This window comes from Phyllobates terribilis, unplaced genomic scaffold, assembly GCF_046119375.1.
Source record: "Phyllobates terribilis strain yellow unplaced genomic scaffold, ASM4611937v1 Scaffold_4__5_contigs__length_816908805, whole genome shotgun sequence".
Lineage (NCBI taxonomy): Eukaryota > Metazoa > Chordata > Amphibia > Anura > Dendrobatidae > Phyllobates > Phyllobates terribilis.
In genome coordinates, this window is record NW_027362764.1 from 490,108,795 (window position 1) to 490,133,877 (window position 25,083).

General features: G+C 46.0%; 1 protein-coding gene across 2 annotated transcripts in view; it reads left to right on the forward strand.

Moving 5' to 3' along the window:
• The first annotated feature begins 7,447 nt into the window (after positions 1-7,447).
• LOC141265554 (N-acetyllactosaminide beta-1,6-N-acetylglucosaminyl-transferase-like) overlaps positions 7,448-25,083 on the forward strand; it is a 108,882-nt gene continuing 91,246 nt past the window's right edge. The window contains exons 1-2 of one of the 2 annotated variants that reach the window (XM_073678761.1): positions 7,448-7,636; positions 7,741-8,579. In XM_073678761.1, the coding sequence (XP_073534862.1) occupies positions 7,614-7,636; positions 7,741-8,579 (862 nt within the window). In that variant the 5' untranslated portion in view covers positions 7,448-7,613. Of the gene's footprint in view, positions 8,580-25,083 lie in introns of both variants that reach the window. The other variant, XM_073678760.1, reaches the window with a different exon arrangement.

Sequence of the window (25,083 nt, forward strand, 5' to 3'; positions counted from 1 at the left end):
ATAACATGCGACCAAATCATCCTATCTACCCCAAAATGGTATCAATAAAAACGTCAGCTCGCCATGAAAAAAATAAGCTCTCACCCGGCCCCAGATACCGAAAAATGAAGACGCTACGGGTCTCGGAATATGGTGCCATTTTTTTTTTTTTTTACAAACTTTGGATTTTTTTTTACCACATAAACAAAAAAAGAGCCTATACATGTTTGGTATCTACAAACTCGTAATGATCTGGGGAATAAGTTCAATCACTTTTAGCATATAGTTAACATGGTAAAAAAAACAACAACTGTGAAATTGCCCTTTTTTTTCAATTTCAATGTACTTGGAATTTGTTTCCAGTTTCCAGTACACAATATGGTAAAATCACGGCTGGCTCCAGGTTTTTCTGGGCCCCGGGCGAAAGAGTCTCAGTGGGCCCCTTTAACACATACCACAATTCATGATGCACAAATACCGCGGAGAAATATATATATAGTACAATGCAAAGATTTCACTTCTTACATTACATGAGTGATATCTATTGTAAATTCCACAATAGCTCAGAAACTGGTGAATCGCTCCACACAGTATACTGGCCCCCATAAAATGCTCCATACAGAATACTGGCCCCCATAAAACGCACCGTACAGGATACTGAACCCCATATAACGCTCCGTACAGGATACTGATCCCCTTATAACGCTCTATACAGGATACTGGCCCTCATATAATGCTCCATGCAGGCTGCTCCCCCCACATAATGCCCTATACATGCTGTGTCCCCCTTATAATGCCCCATTCAGGCTGTTCCCTCCCTTATAATGCCCCATGCAGGATGTCACTCCCCCCCATATAATGCCCCATGCAGGATGTCACTCCCCCCCATATAATGCCCCATGCAGGATATCACTTCTCCTTCCCCCATATAATGCCCCATGCAGGATGTCACCCCCCATATAATGTCCCATGCATGATGTCAACCCCCATATATTGCCCCATGCAGGATGTCACTTTTCCCCCCATATAATGCCCCATGCAGGATGTTCCTTCCCCCCTATATAATGCCCCATGCAGGATGTCACCCCTCATATAATTCCCCATGCAGGATGTCACTTATCCCCCCCCATATAATTCCCCATGCAGTATATCCCTTCCCCCCCATATAATGCCCCATGCAGGATGTCCCTTCCCCCCCATATAATAACCCATGCAGGATGTCCCTTTCCCCCCAATATAATGCCCCATGCAGGATGTCCCTTTCCCCCCCATATAATGCCCCATGCGGGATGTCCCTTTGCCCCACCATATAATGCCCCATGCAGGATGTCCCTTTCCCCCACCATATAATGCCCCATGCAGGATGTCAGTTCCCCCGCCATATAATGCCCCATGCAGGATGTCCCCCCCCCATATAATGCCCCATGAAGGGTGTCTCTTTCCCCCACCATATAATGCCCCATGCAGGATGTCCCTTTCCCCCCAAATAATGCCCCATGCAGGATGTTCCTTTCCCCACCATATAATGCCCCTTGCAGGATGTCACCCGCCTCTTTATAATGGCTCATGCAGGATATCACCCCCTTCTCTTTAAAATTCCGCATGCAGGATGTCACCCCCCTCTTTATAATGGCCCATGCAGGATGTCACCCCCCCCCCATATAATGCCCCATGCCTCCATACATTAAAAAAAAAAAAAAAAATCAAATACTCACCTCACTCCTCCTCACCTGCTGCCACTGCTCAGGTCCGGACTACAGCTTCGTCGGTGTCGTCCCACTCTGCGCTGCCTGTGACGGCTCAGGGGAGGGCACAGTGGAAAGAGGTCACCGCACCCTCTGACCTGAGACGTCACAGGGAACGCACAGCAGGAAGACAGCGGATCTGCGGAGGCACGGGGAAAGGTAAGTATTCGGCTGCCGGGGCCCTGAGCAAGCGGGAGGGAAGGGCGGGCACTGGCACTGCTCTCCCCATAGCCCGGCAGTCTGCCCAACCGCGAGTGGGTCCCCCCCCGCCTCAGGTCCCCGGCACTTACCCGGGTGCACCGGGTGCTGACGCCGGCCCTGGGCAAAATCAATTATGTTGCTCAAAAGTGCAACTCATCCCGCAAAAAAGAAGCCCTTACATGGCCATATTGACGGAGTAATAAAAACGTTATGGCTCTGGGAAGAAGGGGAGCAAAAAACGAAAACAGAAAAACGCAAGGTGGTGAAGAGGTTAAGTCCATGTGATATCTGTTTGCTGTCTGGGTGCAATCTATTTAGATACATATACATTCAAAAATGTACTTGAGCAAATGCAGTTTCCTACATTAATAATGGAAATATATCTGTAAAAATCGGATGCCACATGGATGGCCTATGGGATCAGATTTTTTTTTCATTTGAGTGCCAATAGAATTGGATTGGCAAGTCTCATCCAAGACTCTGAAGAGAATTGTGAATGCTGCAATGTTTTTCTTACGGACAGTCTGTCAGAGAGAAGAATCATTCATCTGAACAGACCTATTGAAGAACATGAGTCAGTCTGTGTTCTATCCAATGAAAAATTGCACGGCACACATCTGATTTATACGTTCATCTGCACAAGCGCTCGTGTCTCCAGTCCATGGGACTCAGAGCATGTCCTATTCTCATCCATTTTGTGGATGAGACTCAGCCATTAAAATCTATGGGGATCTTTAACATGGATGAAACTAGGAAGATATACTTTAAACTTTAGTGTTCCATCCTAGTTTTATCTATTTTTAACTGATACATTGTTAAGAGTCAATGGGGGAAAAAAAAGTTCAGACAGTCTACCTGCTTCAGTGAAAAAAAAGGGAAGAAAAAAAACTGATGCAACTAGGATGACACCTGTAATCCCGAAAAGTAGGAAGAATGGGAAGCATTTAAGGAAACCAGGATGGATGAACACAGAACTTAAACACATGCTAAAAAGAAAGAAAGAAATGTTTATCAAATGGAAAGAGGGAGGCATATCTAAAGAAGATTATAATGCAGTCTGCAGAACCTGTAGGGCATGTATCAGGTTAGCTAAAGCTGACAATGAATTAAGGCTTGCAAGAGATGTCAAAAGCAATAAAAAAGGATTCTGGGGGTATGTCTAAAGTAAAAGAAAAGTCAAAGATGCTATAGGATTTTTACAGGATGAAAATGGTGAAATGGTAAGAAAGGATGTTGAGAAGGCCGAACTTTTTAATTCCTATTTTGCATCAGTTTTCTCTCAGAAAGAAAATGTAACATCAACTGATCTTCACTGTCCTATTAAAGGAATAGAAGAATCCAGGTTATCTGTAAACAGAAAGATTGTGAGGGAATATTTAGCTAACATAAATGAGTTCAAGTCTCCAGGTCCAGATGAATTACACCCCAAAGTACTGAAGGAGATCGTAGAAAAAATTTTAGAACCACTCTCCATAATCTTTGAAAATTCTTGGAGAACAGGAGAAGTCCCAAAAGACTGGAGAAGAGCAAATGTTGTTCCTATCTTCAAAAAGGGGAAGAAAGTGGACCCAGGGAACTATAGGCCGGTGAGTCTGACTTCTATACCAGGAAAGATCTTTGAACAAATTATTAAACAATATGTATGTAAGTACCTGGATTAGAATGAAGTGATTAACCAGAGGCAGCATGGGTTTATAACTAACAAGTCATGTCAGACTAACTTAATTTCCTTCTATGATAGAATCACTGACTGGGTGGATCAGGGAAATGCTGTAGATATAGTATATCTTGACTTCAGCAAAGCATTTGACAAAGTATCTCACACCATCCTTATTGAAAAAATGACCAAGTATTGAATGGACAAGGCAACTGTTAGGTGGATTCATAACTGGCTTAGTGATCGGACTCAAAGAGTGGTTGTAAATGGCTTCACATCCAGTTGGATGAATGTCTCAAGTGGGATGCCCCAGGGCTCTGTCCTGGGACCTGTATTGTTCAACATCTTTATCAATGATTTAGATGAAGGAATTGAGGGTAAACTGATTAAATTTGCTGATGACACAAAGCTAGGAGGGATAGCTAACACTAGAGAAGAGAGAGGATTCAAAAAGACCTAAATAAACAGGAGCAGTGGGTAGCAACTAACAGAATGGTTTTTAACAGGGAAAAATGCAAAGTACTACATCTGGGCAGTAAAAATGAAAAAAAAGCATAGACAGAATGGGAGGAATAGAGCTAAGCAACAGTACATGTGAAAAAGACTTGGATATACTAATAGATCATAGACTGAACATGAGTCAACAGTGTGATGCAGCAGCAAAAAAGGCAAATACAATTCTGGGATGTATTAACAGAAGCATACAGTCTAGATCACGTGAAGTCATTATCGCACTTTACTCCTCTTTGGTCAGACCTCATCTGGAATACTGTGTCCAGTTTTGGGCACCACATTTTAAAAAAGACATTGACAAACTGGAGCAAGTTCAGAGAAGAGCAACCAGAATGGTGACCGGTCTGCAAACCATGTCCTATGAGGAATGGTTACAGGATTTGGGAATGTTTAGCTTGCAAAAAAGAAGACTTAGAGGAGACTTAATAGCTGTCTACAAATATCTCAAGGGCTGTCACATTGTAGAAGGATCTTCTTTATTCTTATTTGCACAAGGAAAGACTAGAAGCAATGGGATGAAACTGAATGGGAGGAGACACAGATTAGATATTAGAAAAAACTTTTTGACAGTTAGGGTGATCAATGAGTGGAACAGGCTGCCACGAGAGGTGGTGAGTTCCCCTTCAATGGACGTCTTCAAACAGAGGCTGGACAGATATCTGTCTGAGATGATTTAGTGAATCCTGCTTTGAGAGTGGGTTGGACCAGATGACCCAGGAGGTCCCTTCCAACTCTACCATTCTAAGTAAAATAGATCCGTTTCTCTTGGATAGTAGCACACGGATGTATGAATGTAGTCTTAGGCTATGTTCATGATGAGCCCCATGGGCCGTGGGGTACTCGGTGCCGGACTGGTCGTTGCTAGGGGAGATGTCACAGTGGCGGTGACCCGGTCCGTGACCCAGGGCGGTCAATCAAAAGGGGAATATTTACAGGGGATTTATAGTTTTTATGAAATGTTCGTGACGCCACCTGTGGTATGCGGCTATGTGGAGCCGCCGCTGCGGTGCAGATCCTCTGGAGCTGTTGTTGACGCAGCAAAGTTGGTTTAGCTCTCCACAGGTAGAGCTTAGCTCCAGGGCAGTGTAGATGTTGTAGATGTTTGCTGGGCGTTGTAGCGCAGTGTAGTGCAGGGAGTGATGGCGCAGCAGTAATTCACAGAGACAGTGGGGTGCAGTCCTCAGAGTTTACTCACACTTGTTAAGTTCGTCAGGTTGCACTGTACAGGTTACAGCCTCCCATGTCGCGCTGCGTCCACCAGGCAAGGGGTTCAGCAATCCCTCAGGTAATTCCAGAGCACTTAACAGGACCCCCTTCTGTGTGCCTTTCTCAGTCGTCTTCCTGCGCTGGCTCTCACCCTCCTGTCCTGCGCCTCACAGTGTCCCAATCCGGTAGCCTCGGGTCTTGTCGGGCGACCTGCAGTCCCCTGGACCCTCTGTGACCACCTTCTCGGCGATGTAATTGTGGCTGTGGCAACTGCACCCTAAAAGTACAGAAGCCTCCGGTTTCTAGCTGAGCCTTGTAGTTCTCCACTAGTTTAGGGGCCGGTCCCCGGCTTGATCCTTCCACACCTGGTAGATTCGGGCGTACGGGTGGCCTCCAGCACTGCCCGTACCCATAGGATCCCCTCGTTCCTGCTGGAGCCTTCCTTACTGCTCCTCTCTCCTTTCTCCTCAGTCTCCGGCCTCTCTGCTAGGCCCACTCTGGGGCAGAGCTCATTCAGAGCCCCTGCTCCCCTCACTTCTCCTCTCAGACTGGCATGTCTTTACAAGATGGCTCTCTCTTTTATACACCTCCTTCACAAGTGCTCCCCATTATCTGCTTCCTCCACCCACACCCACTACATGGTTCCCCCTCACTTGGTTCCCCTCCACTCCAGCCAGGGACCAGGGGCTGTGCTCTCCCTTAGGAGCAATCTCGTCCTGCCCTACTGAAGTGGAGGTGTTGGATGCAGGTGTTAGGGTCCCGGGCAGCACTCTATCCTTACCTGAGAGTGGGATACCACACCTCTGGGTGAGATGCAGTACCTCTGTGGCGACTGAACCCTCAGGGGCGCCACATTCACACATCATGGGGTTTTTGAGTCACAAATCTGCAGCAAAACTTTATCTTCAGGGGCATTTTGTTCAGTATTTTTCTTTCAGTTTTGGTGCTTTTTTGATGCGTTTTTGGTGTGTTTTTTTCACTGTCCTTCTGTCTCTATTTATTCATGTACATAAAGTTCTGTGAAGAAAAAATAACCCCATTCTATTTTGCCATCAAAAACGCTGGAAAAATCCAGATGCAAATTTTGGTGCGTTTTTTCAGTGCTTTTTTCACCACCCATTACTTCCTATGGGTGAAAAAATGCTGAAAAACAGCTGAAAGAAGTGACATGCTCTATTTTCAAAAAAACATGCAAGGCGCAAAATACGGAACAAAAAAAACTATGATGTGTGAACAGAGAATTCTGTTTTCTCATAGACTTTGCTGATACTGCAATAGGCAGCTGAAAATTTGCAGAAAAACTGCATCAAAGAACGCTGAAAAAAACATGATGTGTGAACATAGCTTAAGACACGGATGTGTGAATGTAGACTTAGGGTGCTTGTCCATTCTGTAAAAATCACGGAAAAAACTCAGAGCATGTCCTATACTGGTCCGATGTTGAGGATTACACTAGGGCATACTCAGTGAGTCAAGTGCTGTCTAATGAAAAAATAAGACAGCACGCCAACATTTACATGGATATGTGAATGCGCCCTTAGGCTGGGGTCACACGAGCGTATAAAAATATGTTTTAATCCAGAAAAGTGGTACATTTTTTTTCCCACTTGTCATCCGTGTGCAGTCTGTTTTTGTACTCAGCAGTTATTAATCATTTACAGTCTCCTATCCTACAGAATTGTAATGTATCCGTAAAAATTGAATGCCACACATCTGATTTTTTTCCTCGCACCCATTCGATGCTACAATTTTTTTTACAGACAGATTCTGTCAGTGAAAATAATCGGTCATCAGCACTGCCCCATTGTATAACATTGGTCCAAGTAAAAAAAAATCAGATAGCACTCGTCCGATTTATACGAGCCCTTAATTTTAATTATCAGCAAAGAAAAACAAAGATTCTTCTATCCGCAGAACTAAATTCCCGTGTAGCGGTGCAGAATTGCTACAATGTGTCTGTAAATGTAATTAGTTGTTAATGTGATATTTGTAAATACAGCGCGGATCCGGCAGAGGGGATTGCTGGGGAAACATATGCGAGGAAAAAGGGAAAGATTAAAGCACTCAGTGACATGCTGCGGGGTGCCAGAGGCTTAACCAATCAGCGCGCCCAATGTTTCATATGCAAATGTTTAAAGTGAACAGAAGGTCATCACAGCCTCATGCAGCCTGCATAAAATCATATGAAGCCAAGGAGAGAACACCGAGCAGCTGGTGCGGCTACACACTGACCAGAGATGACAAATGTATGGCCACAAAGGCGGCTTCCACCGAGAAGGGACAATGCACCATTCTGCAATCCGGTGTGAAAGATGAAAGGCACATTTACGTGGAGGTATAAGATTTATTTTCCTATTTAATAATGACTCCTAGGATGCGATACATGTTTCCTGTTCCTCTATTAAGTGTGACTTTTCTGGTGTTATATTATAACAACAGCCTCATAAAGTGGAAATCTTTCCACCGCTTTAACGCAACCGAAGAAAGAATCCTCTTACTGGAAGCCTGTGACGCCCTCTTCAGCGGACGCAAATCTGAATTCGAACCTACGGTGCCTAAATCCTATGAAAGGTCTGACTGTCAAGAATATAGAAAGCAAAATCATTACATCACAGCTCCCCTGTCAGCTGAGGAGGCAGATTTTCCTCTAGCCTACATGATGACAGTGCACAAGGAATTCGATACATTCGAGAGATTGTTTAGGGCTATCTATATGCCCCAAAATATATACTGCATCCATGTGGATGAGAAGTCCAGTGCCGAGTACTTGCAGGCAGTAGATGATTTTATAAATTGCTTTCCGAATGCTTTTCTCGCCTCGAAAATGGAGCCTGTGGTTTATGCTGGAATATCCAGACTGCAGGCTGATCTGAACTGCATGAAAGACCTGCTGAAATCAGAGGTGCAGTGGAAGTATGTGATCAATACCTGTGGCCAGGATTTCCCATTGAAGACAAACAAGGAGATTGTGCAACATTTAAAAAAATTTAATGGGAAAAATATCACTCCGGGGGTCCTGCCCCCAGATCATGCCATCCCCCGGACCAAATATGTTCATCGCGAGGATATAGTACATTCACAAGTGCAGAGGACCAACACTGTAAAGCCTCCCCCTCCTCACAATATCACCATATACTTTGGGTCTGCATATGTGGCCCTGACAAGGGAATTTACAAAATTTATTCTAGAAGATCAGAGAGCCTTGGATCTACTGAAATGGTCTAAGGACACTTACAGCCCAGATGAGCATTACTGGGTCACACTGAATAGAATACCAGGTATGTAGTATCATATGGAAATTCAATTAGATGCCGTTGGTTTGCTTTGGACTACGGGGATAAATCCAAAAGAGCATTATTTTACAAAATGTTCCTGTTGCACAGTGTACACGAGCATGTAGCTAGTTGCTTATGGCACATTTAGACAAGCCAATAATTTGTAGGAACTAAACAGACATTTTCGACAGGTTCCTTCGACAGGCATTTACTTGTCAAAAGAGCAAAATTCTCATTTATATTGTGCGATAATTTGTATTACGCCTTATAAATCATTGTTATCAGCAGCACATCATCCCATGCATACAGGCAATGTGCTGCAGACAACATTGTATTCTATGCGCAAAGAATGATTATATTAAAGGGGTTTTCTCAAGAACAAAGTTCAAAGGCGCGCCGCTCCCCTGCCTCCTGGCTTCCTCTTTGCTGGTGTGCGGTGCGCGCCTGAATGATTGGCAGTTTGGACCAGCAGTAAGGCTGATCCACTGTCTCAAACTGTTTGCTCTTTGATAGTATAAGCAGAAGCGGCTTTGCTCTGCAGCATTGGAGGAGCGTGATGGCATTGAAGCTGGCCGCATCCAGCAATCCAGTCAGCTTAGAGCCGTATATACAAGCTGGATAGCATAGAGCTTTCAAGAGCTATAATTCTTGCTTGCTAGACTACAGAAGTGGTCGGTAACCAAGGTAACAAACAGTAAACTGTAACATTTAAGATCCCTCTGGTCTTGACAGCAGAGAAGATTTTTAATAACAAGTAAATTGCAAAGTTTCTTGCTTTTACATGATGTTTTATGACAATAAGAAAACCCCTTTAATGATCATTACATGCATATAGAACGTTCGTCTACTTGTTTAAACAGACCAGTAATTTATGAAGATATGACTTCATGCTTGTGATAGTAGGAGGTCCTTTGCCTATTATACCCTTTCTATTCAATCTGACGTTAGTAAATATATAACTTTAATGGCCTGGACTGTGAACAGTCCATTCCTAGCTCTCCTTCACATTCACTTTACCAAAACAATAGCTGTTTAGAATATTATAGAAAACAGCTCACTGTACAGTCAAAATAACTGAAACAATCCACCCATTTTAAGTCTAAATAGAGGAGAAACAAATAAAAAAATATCTACCTATTCCCCCCTGCTTCGTCGTACCAGTACTACCACTATTTGGAAAAGATGGAGCTGGGGAGGTATACTGAACTGTTTGGCAACCCGAGAGTGAGTTGAGCGCTTGTGCTTGAACTGTCATTTTGTACTGGCAGACTCCTTTTAATTGTCTATTTCATTTTTATGTCATAAATCAATAGTACATGTGAAAATAAGAAACTTTGTAATATATCTTATCAGGGAAATCTGCTTATTTCACCTCCTAGATTTATATTTCACTGTGAATTCAGGGGTAAAAGCTTTCTTCAGTGAATACAGATTTTCCAGTTCCTGAGATAGGAGATGGCTGTTAGTGCTCATAAAGTTCTATGGAGAGGTCAGAGGGAGAGGAAAAGGGAGGAGAAATTACTCCACTTTAAAGGATGTTTAATATTTTATTTTAATGTTTTAAAGAATAAACACTGGAAGAAGTGTACAAAATGTCTAGATCTTTGTGTTCATATGTTTTCTGCTCCTAGATTTTTTTGTTCTATGAAACTAGTGGCTACATAAGTATTTGCAAAAGCTTGGGGCTCAATATTTGTCATGCAGTTTATGACGACAAGATTTTACTACAATATGAAAAGTTGGGTCTGTACACTTAACTTTCAAATAATGGTTACTCAGCAAAATATTACTGTAAGGAAAAATAAAACTCAAAGATTTACAAATAAAATAGTTGGGCTACCAAAATTATGTTCATGAGATTTAAAGCAAGAATGAAATTGCTGGGTAGATTCTGTCTTATGAGGCGGTCTGTAAAGACACCCTTAATCGTTTTGGGCTACCATACAAGTGAGCTAATCACAGATTAGAGAGATCTTAGAAAAAGGGTAATGGCCATGTGCACGAGCTCCTAGCAGGGTGTCACATATGGTGCCATTCATTTTCTTTATTGAACATACACAGAAGCACATGTAAAAGCACCAAAGAGAAACTAATCTAAGGTCCCATTCACAAGCCTGATTGACGCCTATGTGCTCCTTTCCGTGTTTGCCTTATTAGCACAGGAGCATGTATAGATGCACAGAAACGAAGCTAATCTAAGGTCTCAATCACAAATCTGATCGCTGTGTATGTGTTCTATCCTTTTTTTTTGTGGATAAAAGATGTATCCATTATAGTCTAAAGACCTTTTCAGATGCCTTTTCTTTAACAAAAATTGAGACATGCACAAGTTTGGTCCAATTCACGGACCATAAAGAGGGGCTGACATAGCATTGGTGCAACCTGTACAGCTTTCACCATTTTTGTTCACCAGTCACGGGCACCTCCACCAAAGTGGCCAAAAACTTGGGTGGGACTGGGCATGATGAAGCCGGTGCAGAAAATGTATCAAAATGTACACCACTTTGGTGGGGTAATTACTCCAGAAATGTGCTCCAGTCCTTGATATTGCTGGCGGAGGCGCATGGCAGTTGTCAGATGCGCCTTATTCACTAAGAGGTGCATCTACATGAGTCAGGTTCATCTTACTCCTCTGGTGCCTTCATTACGCCAGTTACGTTTTATATGCCAGTCTTTATAAATCAGGCTTTTGGTGAAGCAATTGGAGTACTTTATAAATATTAAGAATTAGCTGATAAAGCAATTCTCTGATTAGTGGCTGAAATATTAAATGTCCTCAATAAACAGTGACCCCAAGGCACAAGGTGTTTTTCTGGAGGTCCTATAACTGTCCAAAACACCATACCATACACTAAAGGGTCATGCAGACATCAGTTTCTGACGTACGTGTACTATCTTTCTTTTTTAAGGAAAGAACTCGTACCTATTACAGTCCATGGGGCTGTTCACATGTCCGTGTGTTTTAGCGGACAGAGTGGTTTGCACAAGAACACAGACATTTTGATCTGAATCACAGATCAAACTCGCCAATGCAAGTGTGGCACCCCAGGGGTCTGGTTTTCCACAGTAATGTAATGTTATGTCTGAGAGCAGGTGGGAGGTCCTTTGGTCAGGGATCCTGTGCATGCCACACCTCCTGCCCAGTTTTGGGAGGGGAAGAACTTCCCCTGTATAAACCCGGGGCTGAGGCAGGGTGAGTCAGACAAGGAGAGTGGAGACAAGAAGCAGCATAGGACACAGCAGAGTTACAAGGAGTCAGGGGCTGGCAGCTGCAGAGCTCGCCCTGACTAAGAAGATTCTTTACCGGACCCGGAGTCCGAGGCTGTGGGGACTAACTCCTACCCAGCAGCAGAATCCGTCAGGCAGGGGATTTCAGGTCCTCTGGCCCAGAAGCCCGAAGGCACGGTCACACGCGTGGGACCAGCACCGCCATCGTGGAGCGGAAGCCATTAGAAGGCCCCGAGTCACCGGCCATACGGGTGAGCACCACACGGTACACTCAGGGACGTGGGCTACTTACATCAGCTTCTAGCAAGGTAGCCAGAAGAGTACAGTCAGTTTGGGAGGCCTACAACTACGCCTGGCCAGGGGAGATCCCATCTGCTCAAAGACTGACCAGGCCCCGTTTGCTAGCAAGTACTCCGGGAGGGTCTGTCGTTGTTACCAGTAAAGACCCTGAACTACACCGTACCGTCTCTGAGTGGTTCCTGCTACCCCCATCATCCACGTCGGCTGCCCTGAGGCCATACCCCTCCCGTTGGGGGTTATACTATCACGCTGCACAATCCTACCACCGGCCTCAGCGGTCTGCCCTGCAGCAGCAGCTTCCTGGCTGCACTCAACGGGTGGCGTAGTCATCAACTATTTACTACTAATAGACTGCCGTCTAGTTTGACTCCCTGGGCACGGACCGGGTCACCGTCACGAGACTACAACCCTCCACTGATCCGGCTCCGGGTAGGCTCCCGCGTGCGCAACGCAGCGCGACACAGGCCCAGGGGCGCGTCAACTTTGGCGTAGTCGGCAGGATTTCGTGCCCGCAACCACCGGGTACTGCGTGCCTGAAAAGCAAAGACTGTTCAAACTTACCAGTGGCGAAGTTTTCCCGCCATCCGGCGCCATCTTCGACCTTCTTCCCGCCATCCGTGGAGTTTTCCCGCCATTGGACGCCATCTTGAGGACGCCGCGCGGGAAGAAGAGGGGCGTGGACTCCGAAAGCGCGCGAGAACTGAAGCCCCACCTCACGTCCGGACGTTGCGTAAGGTCCTGGAAGGAGCCCAGCAGACGCCGACGTCACAGGAGCGCGACGGAAGGTCCTCAACCCTGACGATCCACTGCGGAGCCGCGGCCTACGGAAGAGGATCATCGCAAGGTAGGCCACGGTCCACTAGGGGGGAGGAAGATGTCGGATACGGAGGAGAGCTTCACTGCCTCAACCCCCGCCAGCGCTACCGCTGCTGCAGTTATGCCCTTCACCATGCCCTATATCCCGGGAGCAGCTTGGCTACCCCAGTACTCAGGGGAGTCACATACCCTGCATGACTTTAGAGAAAAGCTGGATAGCCTCTTCCAGGTGTACCCCCTCACAGAAGAGCAAAAAGTGAGCATCCTGGTGGCCCAACTAACCGGGGCAGCCAAAAGGGAAGTAAAATCCTGGCCACCTGGGAGGAAGACTGTCGCAGGGATACTAACCCGGCTGAAGGACACCTTTGATACCCGCACCTCAGCCGAGATTAAGCTTAGATTCTACGGGTGCAAGCAGCGAGCGCATGAGAGTATAAGGGACTATGCACTAAACCTACAAGAGGCCCTGAGGGCCATAAAGCAGACCGACCCTGATGGGGTGGGAAACGAGGACAGGCTATTGACTGAACAATTTATAGAGGGTTTATATTGCAATGCCCACCGAACCCAGTTGCGGGCAATGGCCTTACAGGATCCCCATCTGGACTTTGCACAGTTCAAGGATAGAGCTATCCGGGTGCTCCGAGAACCAGCACCGGGTGGCGTTGTTACCCACAGGCGCCCAGCTATCACTTACCACCAGGAGGCGGCGCCCTTGTCGGCAGGGCCTGTGGGAGCTGATGCGCAGGCTTTGGACAATGACCCGGCTCCAGACCTACACCATCAGGTCCAAGAGCTAGCTAAGAGCGTTGCTGCGCTAACCCGAACTGTGCAGTCTTTACAGGTTTCCACCCCAGGGAAGATCCAGCTGGCATCCGGACCGGAGGACATCCCGTGGCGTCGACCAAGGAGGACCCCACCGGCCAGAGGAAGACCCAGTGACCGATACAGCGAGGACGGACGACCCATCTGCCGCCGCTGCAATCAACCCGGACATATGGAAAGGTACTGTTCTTTAAACGGGCACAACCTGGAGTAGAGGGCCAACCCCCAGGAAAAAGATCACCAGGCCCATCGAACTGGCGCGACAGATATGTGGGAGGACGTCCAGTCTTGCCTGTGGTACTGGATGGCATCCCCATGAGTGCCCTACTGGATACCGGGTCACAGGTCACCACCATCCCGTACGTGCTCTTCAAGCAGTACTGGAATGACTCGGATATTACCCGCTACCCTGACGATGACTTGAGTATCATCGCCAGCAATGGCCAGCCCGTGCCACAGATCGGATTTAAAGAGGTGACCCTCAAAATCGGTAGAGTCGAACTGGCCGCACAGGGACTGATCATTGTAGATATTGATAAACATGAGAGTCACCCAAAAATAACTCTAGGAACTAACGTAATTGAAAATTGTCTTGCAGAGGTGATTTTCCTTTTACAGCAGGTTGCCAAGAACGCCAGCTCCGGCGAGCAGCGGGTGCTCCAGAAAGAGATCCGGGCACTGATGCAACGGCAACAAGTGGAACTCTCCGGCGGTGAGATTGGTAGCGTAAGAATGTGTGACCCTTTTCCTATTGCCATGCCCCCAAAAAGTGAAATGATGATTTGGTGCCGGGCAGCTATTGGTCTGAGAGGTAGAGATTACCAGGCAATGGTAGAACCAGTTTACTCAGACAGTAGGCCCACCATTTTGACAGCACGGGGGGTGGTCAATGTACGCCATGGGAGGGTGCCCATTCGCATAATAAATATCGGGGAGAGGGAAGTGTACCTGCCCCGGTATGCCACGCTAGCCAAATTATATACCACTAATCAAAATTCTATACAATCTGTGGAACCCTTGCCTCCATCTCACCCGGAGGAAGGTAACGGCTCTAAGAAAGACATGGAGGACTGGTGTCAGCAACTACATTTGGGTACTGATTCCACTCCCTCCCATCAGAAACAAGGAGTCTATCGGGTGGTTCAAGAGTATGAGAGAGTGTTTAGTAAACACCCGTTAGACTTCGGGCGAGTCAAGGGGGTAGAACACCGCATCCCCACGGGAGATCATCCTCCCATAAAAGAGAGGTATCGACCCGTACCCCCTGCACATTACCAACACGCCAAGGGGATGCTTAGAGACATGAAGGAGGCTGGGGTAATCCGGGATAGCTGTAGCCCCTGGGCAGCCCCACTAGTTTTAGTCAAAAAGAAAGACAACACCATGAGGATGTGTGTAGATTACCGGAAAATCAACCGTATCACACACAAGGATGCGTACCCCTTACCAAGGATAGAGGAGTCATTGGCTGCTTTAAGATCTGCTAACTTCTTCTCTACCTTGGATCTCACTAGCGGGTACTGGCAGGTTCCTGTAGCAGAGGCGGACCGGGAGAAGACCGCATTCACCACCCCGATGGGACTTAGCGAGTTCACCTGCATGCCGTTCGGACTCTGCAACGCCCCAGGAACCTTCCAACGATTAATGGAGTGCTGTCTGGGCCACAGAAACTTCGAGACGGTCCTGTTGTACCTGGACGATGTCATCGTATACTCCAAAACTTATGAGGACCACCTGAAACACCTGGCGGAGGTGTTCGAAGCTCTGGCGAGTTACGGCCTAAAGGTGAAACCCTCCAAGTGTCACCTCCTGAAACCAAAGGTGCAATACCTGGGACACGTGGTGAGCGCTGACGGAGTGGCTCCCGACCCCGATAAGATCACCGCAATTAAGGGATGGCCAAGCCCCTCCAGCGTAAAAGAAGTGCGGCAGTTCCTAGGGTTGGTAGGCTACTACCGAAGGTTTATTCCCGGTTTCACCAAAAAGGCAGCGCCTATGCAGGACCTCCTGATAGGCCAGTCCCGAAAGGCCAAGAACCAGAAGCCGCCCTTCAAATGGGAAGAGCTAGAAGAAGAGTCCTTCCGCCAGCTGAAGATGGCCCTCACGGGGGATGAAATCTTGGCGTACCCGGACTATAGCCAGCCCTTCATCCTCTACACCGACGCCAGTAACATCGGGCTAGGAGCCGTACTGTCCCAGATTCAGCAGGGGAGAGAACGAGTAATCTCCTATGCCAGCCGAAAACTGCGACCCACCGAAAGGAACCCCGAGAATTACAGCTCATTTAAGCTAGAGTTCCTGGCCGTGGTATGGGCAGTCACCGAGCGCTTTAGGCATTACCTCGCTTCTTCCCGGTTCACCGTATACACGGATAACAACCCGTTGACACACCTGGACACGGCAAGACTCGGTGCCCTGGAGCAGAGGTGGATGGCCCGTCTGTCCAACTACGAGTTCACAATCAAATACCGGGCAGGACGCTCCAATACTAACGCAGATGCCCTGTCCAGGATGCCCAACCTGCCGGACGAAGGAGAAGATCCGGAGGGACTGGAAGAAGTTGAACTCCCTGCGTTCCACCGTCATGGGACTATCCAGTATTCCCACCGGGTAAGGGGTAAGCAGGCTGCTACGTTGAACCCCTTACCCCACTACAACTGGGCGGAAACGCAAGACAGCGACCCTGCCGTCCGACTGGTGAAGGAGATGCTGACTCGGCCGGAGGCTCGCCTTGAACCAGACGCTCCGGAGGAAGCCAAACAACTATGGGCGGAGAAGAGTCGACTATTCCTTTACAAGGGGAAGTTGTGCCGCAGAATGGTCAACTCCCGGACGCATGAACTACTCTGGCAAGTAGTGGTGCCACGAAGAGACGCAGCCATGGTGATGGAGGCATACCACGACGGAGCTGGACACTTCGGGTGGAAAAAGCTGGAGTTCCTGCTGCGCGAGCGGTTCCACTGGGTAGGCATGAGGGGAACCATCGAGAAGTGGTGCAGAGATTGTGGCCCGTGCAATCTGAGAAGGAAGGACCGGGCCAGCCAGAAGACTCCCCTGCAGTCCATCGTCACCCGGCAACCGTTGGAACTGGTAGCCTTGGATCATGTAAAACTGACCCCAAGCAGAAGTGGCTACGTCTACGCATTAACCATCGTGGATCATTACTCCCGGTTCTTGGTTGTCGTCCCCGTCAAGGACTTAACGGCTCAAACAGCAGCTAGAGCCTTCCAGCAGCACTTCTGTCGTCCACACGGGTACCCGGACCAAGTGCTGACGGACCAGGGACCTGCCTTTGAAGCGGAGGTCTTCCAGGAATTCTGCAATCTGTATGGCTGCCGGAAGATAAGGACGACACCCTACCATCCGCAAACTAATGGACTTTGTGAAAAAATGAACCAGGTGGTAATGGATCTTCTAAAAACATTGCCCCTGGAAGAACGCAGTCTGTGGCCTGAGAAGTTGCCCGATCTGGTGGACCTATACAACCACATCCCGGTAGGTTCCACCAACTGTACCCCGGCTTACCTAATGAGGGCGAGACCTGGTAAGTTACCTGTTGACCTGGAAATGGGAGTCCTGACACCTGAGGACACTTCACCAGAAACAGACTGGGACACAGAGAGGCAGCAGCAGTACCGGAGAGTACAAGAGAGCGTGGAGCGAAGTCTCTGTCAGGCTAGGGAAAGACAAGAGAAGACTTACAACCAGTATGCTCCCGCTGTTCCCCTGGTACCCGGAGAGCAGGTCTTGAAGAGGAAAAGACGGCTCCACAAGTTGGATGACCAGTGGGAGAAGGACCCGTACACCGTACTGCCCTCAAGCCACGAGAACCCGAAGGTCTGTACCATCAGTAAAGACGGAGGGGAAACCACAGCCATTGTATCCCGGGACCACCTGAAGAAGTGTCCCGAACAACTGAGGAACCCTGAAGAGGAACAAGAAGACCATCGACCCGTGGGAGAAAGGGAAGATATGGTTAGTACCGTGCTCGGGGACTTCCCTCGGTCTTGGACTCAAGTCAATGGTGCAGTTGTGGTACCCGTACTCACCTTCCTCCAACCATCATCCCAAGAACCTACGGAGCAACGGGTAGAGCTGGAAGAACAGCCGGTCCAGGAGGCAGAAGACTCCACACGAGTAGAACAGGAGAATCAACCCTCTGCTTATAGTGAGCCTGCCGTACCCCTAGTGAGACAAAGAGCCGGTAGACAGCTGCCCAGTTTACCCTTGACAGCTCCTACACCCTGTAGTTCAGGGCCAGACAGTCAGCTCCGTAGGTCCACTAGGGCCACTAGAGGTCAGTTACCCGCACGCTGGAGAATTTGAAGTGTAAAAATAGTTTTATTTATGTTTATCAGTGTATTGTTGATTGTGTATAATTTTGTGTTTCCAGTTGTTTTTAGGAAACCTTGGTGGATTTACCGGGAATCCTTGTATATAGTTGGAGCGTAACCCAGGATGGACTAGAGACTGTTAAGGACTCGGGGTAGGACAGACCCCTACCTGGTTACGTCTCCCTGTGTTGGTGAAATGGACACCTTTGCTTTTCTTCAAAGACTGCATCCGGTTGCGGACACGCCGTAACCATCTTATGTGTTTTTCTTATAGTATTGTTATTGTTATACTTTGTTATGTTTTTCTAAATGTGTTTAGTCCCGGAGTACTAAATTTCACTAGGGGGGAATGTGGCACCCCAGGGGTCTGGTTTTCCACAGTAATGTAATGTTATGTCTGAGAGCAGGTGGGAGGTCCTTTGGTCAGGGATCCTGTGCATGCCACACCTCCTGCCCAGTTTTGGGAGGGGAAGAACTTCCCCTGTATAAACCCGGGGCTGAGGCAGGGTGAGTCAGACAAGGAGAGTGGAGACAAGAAGCAGCATAGGACACAGCAGAGTTACAAGGAGTCAGGGGCTGGCAGCTGCAGAGCTCGCCCTGACTAAGAAGATTCTTTACCGGACCCGGAGTCCGAGGCTGTGGGGACTAACTCCTACCCAGCAGCAGAATCCGTCAGGCAGGGGATTTCAGGTCCTCTGGCCCAGAAGCCCGAAGGCACGGTCACACGCGTGGGACCAGCACCGCCATCGTGGAGCGGAAGCCATTAGAAGGCCCCGAGTCACCGGCCATACGGGTGAGCACCACACGGTACACTCAGGGACGTGGGCTCCTTACATCAGCTTCTAGCAAGGTAGCCAGAAGAGTACAGTCAGTTTGGGAGGCCTACAACTACGCCTGGCCAGGGGAGATCCCATCTGCTCAAAGACTGACCAGGCCCCGTTTGCTAGCAAGTACTCCGGGAGGGTCTGTCGTTGTTACCAGTAAAGACCCTGAACTACACCGTACCGTCTCTGAGTGGTTCCTGCTACCCCCATCATCCACGTCGGCTGCCCTGAGGCCATACCCCTCCCGTTGGGGGTTATACTATCACGCTGCACAATCCTACCACCGGCCTCAGCGGTCTGCCCTGCAGCAGCAGCTTCCTGGCTGCACTCAACGGGTGGCGTAGTCATCAACTATTTACTACTAATAGACTGCCGTCTAGTTTGACTCCCTGGGCACGGACCGGGTCACCGCCACGAGACTACAACCCTCCACTGATCCGGCTCCGGGTAGGCTCCCGCGTGCGCAACGCAGCGCGACACAGGCCCAGGGGCGCGTCACAAGTCTATGTGTCCGTGAAAAAACAGGGCAGCATCCAATATGGTATGCGAGGCCATCTGTATGTAGACCAATTTTCATGTTTGGTAGGAGAAGGTTGAGAAAACTTCTAATGTGCAAAAAAAGAATGATGAAAAATGTACACACAGACGAAACACTGATGACAATTTGATCTGAAACACTGATGAAAGTCGGTCTATTTTTTACGTACGAGAAAAATCCTATCTGAATGAGGCCTTATAATATTATCATAACTCCCCCTGCCTATGTCTTCAGAATTTGTTATTCCATGTTTCTCCCCATACATGTGGCATTTAGCCTTCATCTAACCTTGTGGGCATCTCTCCAAAAATGTGAAAGATGCAGAACAATGGTATAGAGAAATATGACTTTTTTTCACCACATTCATAAAATAATTGAGCAGAAACTTATTGTACTATGGTGACATCTGTTGCAAATTTATGCATTGCCAATGGTAAAATAATTCTTCTTACAGCAGCAGTAGAGATGGTGTTGAAGTACAGGATCCGAAGTGCTCTCTTCTATTATTATCCAATATTACATGTAGTACAATATTATTTTAGTAAATCTTTGGGCCCCAATTCACTATTGCCATTTTTTACATCATTCATTGTCTTTGTCTTTCTTTTTGCAATGATGGATTTTGCACCAAAATCATCAAAATGGAGTATGACACTTGATGGTTTAAGCTTGAAAGCAAAGATGTTTTTTTTATTTTGAGCTTTTCTTTTATTTATGCTTTTTTTTAACCCCCTTAGTGACTGGACCAATTTTTTTAAAATCTGACTAGTGTCACTATTTAGTGATAACACTGGAATGCTTCAACATATCCCATTGATTTTGAGACTTTTTTTTTTGTGACACATGATACTTTATAATAATGGTAAATTTAGGTTGATATGTTTTGCGTTTATTTATAAAAAAAATATCAGAAATTTTACAAAAATGTTTTAAAAATTGCAATTTCCAAACTTTGAATGACTATCCCTTTAATCCCAATAGTCATACCATACAAAAACATTAATAAATAACATTTCCTTTGTGTCTGCTTTACATCAGCACCATTTGTAAAGCGTTGTTTTATTTTGTTAGCATTTTAGAAGGTTTAAAAATGTAGCAGTAATTTTTCATTTTTTCAAGAAAATTTACAAAACTTATTTTTATAGGGAACTATTCAGTTTTGAAGTGACTTTGGGGGTCCTATATGTTGGAAACCGTCCAAAAGTCATACCATTTTAAAAACTGCACCCCTCAACGTATTTAAAATTGCTTTCAGATAGTTTATTAACCCTTCTGGTTCTTTTCAGGAAGTAATGGAAAGTGGCATGACAAGAATGAAAAAGTTTATTTTTACCACCTAAATTTTGATAACTTCTGAACAATCCTCTATATATGGCAGACTCTAAGGCCGTTATTTGGCAATGAACTGCCATGGCAAACATCAGGACCACACAATCAAGATCTCAGGGTGCCAATGAGGTTAAAGATGGAGCCTCCACACTCTATTAACTATTTAGATTCTGTAGTCACTATTGACAGCAGAATCTAAGGGGTTAAACGTCCATGGTCGGTGCCAACACTGATCGTGGATGATGCAGCAAGTTGTCAGCTATAGTGTACAGGTGACAGCTACAGGATTGTCACCTGTCAGGGTACGCTAGTCTCTTATATCGCAGGTCAGTAAAAAGACGTCTGTTGGTCACTAATGGGTTAATTAAAATGTGGTAGGGGCCTTTTCAAAAACCATTACAATTTGGCATGTCAGTCTTCAACTGCATAAAATCGAAATGTTGTTTGAGATATTGTACTCCGCTAGGATACTAGAGTACAACTGTGCAAAAATTTTGTGAGATTTCAAAAAGTTCTAAATGTCCTACAGACATTATCTAAGGCAGGGGTGCACAACATTTTTAGTCCAAAGACCACATTGTCATACTGAACAAACCCAGGGGCCGTACTTAAAATTAATGGGGTATTACTTGCTGTGACATTTATGGCATTGCGAAAGTATATACAATAAGTGACCCTATTCCCTGATGTATGAGGCATCCAGAGATGTTTACACAGGACACCGTTAGTACTTGCTCCTCATCTGCTGCCACTACTCTTCTGTGTGTCTGGCTGCTCACATATAGTTAACCTGTCAGACAAGCATTTTTCTGTCTGGCTCTTATAGACCGCGCTTTGTTTCCTCCCTGCCGGGTTTGGCTGAGCACAGTGCCGCAGTGCTCTATTGTGCAGGTGCCGGGGAGTCACTGTGACTTACGCTCCAGTGACTCCCGGCGCATAACAAGAAGGTTTTCTGCGGCACTGTGCTCATACAAACCTGGCCGGGAGGAAACAAAGCGCGGTCTATAAGAGCCGTGCTTTGTGCATGCGCCGGGAGGTGAGGAAGGAAAGGGCACGTCACAGCGCCCTGTGATGTGCGGGGGAGGGAGGGAAAATGGTAACTAGGCTGATAGGTGGAGATTTAGGGGAATAATAATCATATAGGCGGGCACTGCTTGGCATCCCCCGGACGCCAAGCCCGTTGAAAACCAAAAAGATAAAACTTCTTTTCTCTGCAATCAGAGCTCTACCATGGGCCATACAGGTAAGTATAGATTTACTTTTCTAGACCCTGTATGCCCATAGTAGCGGTCTGATATCTCCCAGGGGGGTGACAGATTCCCTTTAAAGAGATGTCTGTGTACTCTCTTTTGCTTACCCCCCCCCCCCCCCTGCCCAGGAGATGTGGTATGATCCGACCATGTTCCTGTACGGTCGGACGCAGCCATTACACAGTACACAGCAGGGGGACATTTATAAGATTATCTCAGCACAGGAACATTTTATTTAAACACATTCAGTAGTGTAAGTTATTATTATTCCAAGATCTATTGATTAAAATGAACTTTCATTCATGGGAAAACCCTTTAAGGGCATTACTAATATTACATTATTATTTGTGACTGAGCTATGGAGATGGCTAGTAAAAATAAATTAATTTGCTATTGTCAACATGAGAGACAGAAAGGTGGAAAAAATTAATACAGTTAAAAATCCAAAGTGGGCTATAAATTTCCGCAGCTGCCCACATTCAATTCTTCTGTGGTGCTGGGAAAGAACAATCTCAGCTTTGCTTGATATGAAGGAAGATGAAAGTGCAAATTGTTCTTAACCATCACTGCAGGAGGTGACTGTATCTGAGAATATCATGGCATATGCCTCCTCAACCATATACTGTACATCATTCTGCAAGTTTTATTAAAACTTCATAAACTCAATATTGTAATATTTTTAGTTTTATTTATTTCTTTTTAATTTCAACTAAAGAAACAGTAGGAGTGAGCTGCCGACTGTGAACTTAGTAGGAACTATCTGACGGCTCATTGGTAGACTTACGAATGAGATGGGGAATGGACTGGTGACTGAGTGGGAATAGACTGGGGACTGAATGGGAGTGAACTGGTGGTGCCTCAGTATGTGCGAACAGGTCTGGAGGCGCACTAGTATCAGACGAACTGAGACAGCGGACTGGCAACACAGCAGGTGCGGATTGGCGACTTAGTAGTTGTGGATTGGAAAACTCAGTAGGTGAAGACTGGACTAGTATAGCAACTCAGTTGGTAAAGACAGACAATGACAGTGGACTGGCTATAGGTGCGGACTGGCGACTCAGTGGGTGCGGACTGGTGACTCAGTAGGTGAAGACAGACAAGGACAGTGGACAGACTATAAGTGCGGACTGGCAAAGCAGTAGATGCAGAGTAGCGACTCAGTAGGTGCAGAGTAGCAACTTAGTAGGTGAAGACAGACAAGGACAGTGTGCTTACTATAGGTGTGGACTGGCGACTCAGTAAGTGCAGAGTAGAGATTCAGTAGGCTCTGGTGACTCAGTAGGTGTGGACTGGACTATTAACTCAGCAGAATCCAATAAACCGTGACAGCGGACTGGCATCCCTCGCTGTAGTATGGCACCCTATCGAAACAGGGGTAATCTAGAGGATAGGTGGCATTGTTACCTAACAGAAACCCTGGCAGGGGGAATCTAGAGGTCTGGGATAGGGAAAAATCTGTCACTTTTACTCTGATGACCAACAATAAAGGGAGCGATCGGGGTGAGGGGAGCGTTTTGTTGTTTTTTTCTTTGATTTTCTGTGCTTCTGAAGCACAGATCTTCACTGTGACCAGCTCTGACAAGCTCCATAATAGAAATGAGCCTGTCGGAGCCGGCTATGACGCTGCATTCTTCTTGTCGGTAAGGGGACGCTCTGATTGGTCCCGATCTCGCAAACTCTGCTTCGCAAGCCGGTCACTGTGATGTTTGACATGGTGACTGTTTAATGTCTTGACGTAACTATACATCAAAGAGCACTAATGCACTTGGAATCCTCACGTACAGTTACGTCATTTTTCAGGAAATGGTTAAATGCTTTTTTTTTACAGTATAAATGGATACACCGCACAAACGTGGCGTGAAATAGGTCTAAGAAGTAAAATAAGCGCACTCTGCATCATAGAAATCATTAACTCTCTGGAAGACGTATGCTGATTAGCACTGTGTGACTTGGCTTAATCATTCTAAGACTCGATGTAGGTAATTATGGTAACGGAGCTACAGTAGACAGATGGAGAATTTTTTTTTCAAACTCGTTTTACTGAAAGAAGAAAAAACATACAGATAGTAAAGCATACATAAACTTAGGCATTCCCAGTGAATAACTCAATAGACTAATTATATATAGTAATATTAACAGTAATATACAGTAGTATATACATACTATATACAAGTAATATAATAATATGAAGTAATATATACAAGAATTAATCCCAACACATAAATGAGGCATGGCTACACACTAGAAGTAATAAAATATGTGTACATGACACAATGTATTGACAGTAGATTTAAAGCTAGGATTAATAAGTATGGAAAAACCTGAAAGAATCCTAATTTACTTGTGAAAGCTAAGGATACCGTTACCTCTAAGGGTATATGGACACGGCATCTTTTTCAGGCGGCCAAAAATAGCCCTTTTTAAAGCACAAGTCGCTTCACCAATCGCTCCTTTTTCCTTGAACTTTGAAAATCTGAAGTGTCTACCAGTATTTTTAGTGTTTTTTACTTCTTTCCTGAGAGCTTTTGTGACATTTTTTTCCGCCAGCATTTTCTTTTTACATTTCTTCATCGTTTTTGGGCGTCTTTTTACATTTGTTTTCTTAATACCATTAAACAATGAACAAGATGCTAGCATTTTTTTTAAGCCAAAACGTTCAGAAAACGTTTAAAAAAATGACTAAGTATCTTCAGGATGCCTTCTTAGCCTTTCCTATTGACTTCTATTGTAAAATATTGAGCATCTTCCACACGGAAAACACTCGAAGAATGGTCAGGTCACGTCTTTTAACAGCTTGGCGTTTTTGGAAACCTGAAGCGGTTAAACAACGCTCAAAAGGCCGAAACATATGAACAGCAAGTCATTTTTACATAGAAATTATTATATTCATTCTATTGAGCATTTTCTGAGTGCTTTTTCAGGGAGTTTTTGGAGCGGACCCACTGAAAATCTGCCTGAATAATGGTTGTGTGATCATATCCTCAGTTGTGCACTCTGAAAATAATAGAGTTAAACAGACTGCAGAGTTATATGTCCAATAAGGCTCATTAACCTCATTATTAA